Source organism: Phalaenopsis equestris, unplaced genomic scaffold (assembly GCF_001263595.1).
Source record: "Phalaenopsis equestris unplaced genomic scaffold, ASM126359v1 Scaffold174728, whole genome shotgun sequence".
NCBI lineage: Eukaryota > Viridiplantae > Streptophyta > Magnoliopsida > Asparagales > Orchidaceae > Phalaenopsis > Phalaenopsis equestris.
In genome coordinates this window covers 1-398 of record NW_018194677.1, presented here as the reverse complement: position 1 = coordinate 398, position 398 = coordinate 1, and the positions used below count along the sequence as shown (strand labels likewise).

The 398-nt window shown below is 44.2% G+C and overlaps 1 protein-coding gene across 1 annotated transcript; it reads left to right on the top strand.

The window, feature by feature from the left end:
- Positions 1-4: 4 nt before the first annotated feature.
- Positions 5-394, top strand: LOC110034221 (the record flags this gene model as incomplete). The annotated part of the gene is made up of 1 exon (XM_020738503.1): positions 5-394. A coding segment is annotated over one exon (390 nt), but the record flags the coding sequence as incomplete, so codon positions are not given.
- Between the last annotated feature and the right edge of the window lie 4 nt (positions 395-398).

The window sequence follows — 398 nt, the reverse complement described above, 5'->3', positions numbered from 1 at the left end:
GAACATCAAGTACCTGCCATCAATGGTGGATATGAGCTTCAAACAGAGATATGTTTACATAGATGTTGGTGCCCGCAGCTATGGTTCCAGCATTGGTAGTTGGTTCAAGAAGCAGTACCCTAAGCAAAACAAGACCTTCGAGATTTATGCAATTGAGGCTGATAGAGCTTTCCATGGAGAGTATGCATCCAAGAAAGGGATTAAGTTGCTACCATTTGCAGCTTGGGTTCGAAATGAGTCCATTTCTTTTGAGGTAAACCATGATCAGGACCCAAAGAGTGATGAGAGAGGAAGTGGAATAGGCAGAACCCGAGCTGCTGGAGCTTCTTCAAATGACCTCTCCTCTGGCCACTTGCATATGATTCAAGGTTTTGATTTTGCTGAGTGGCTGAAGAACA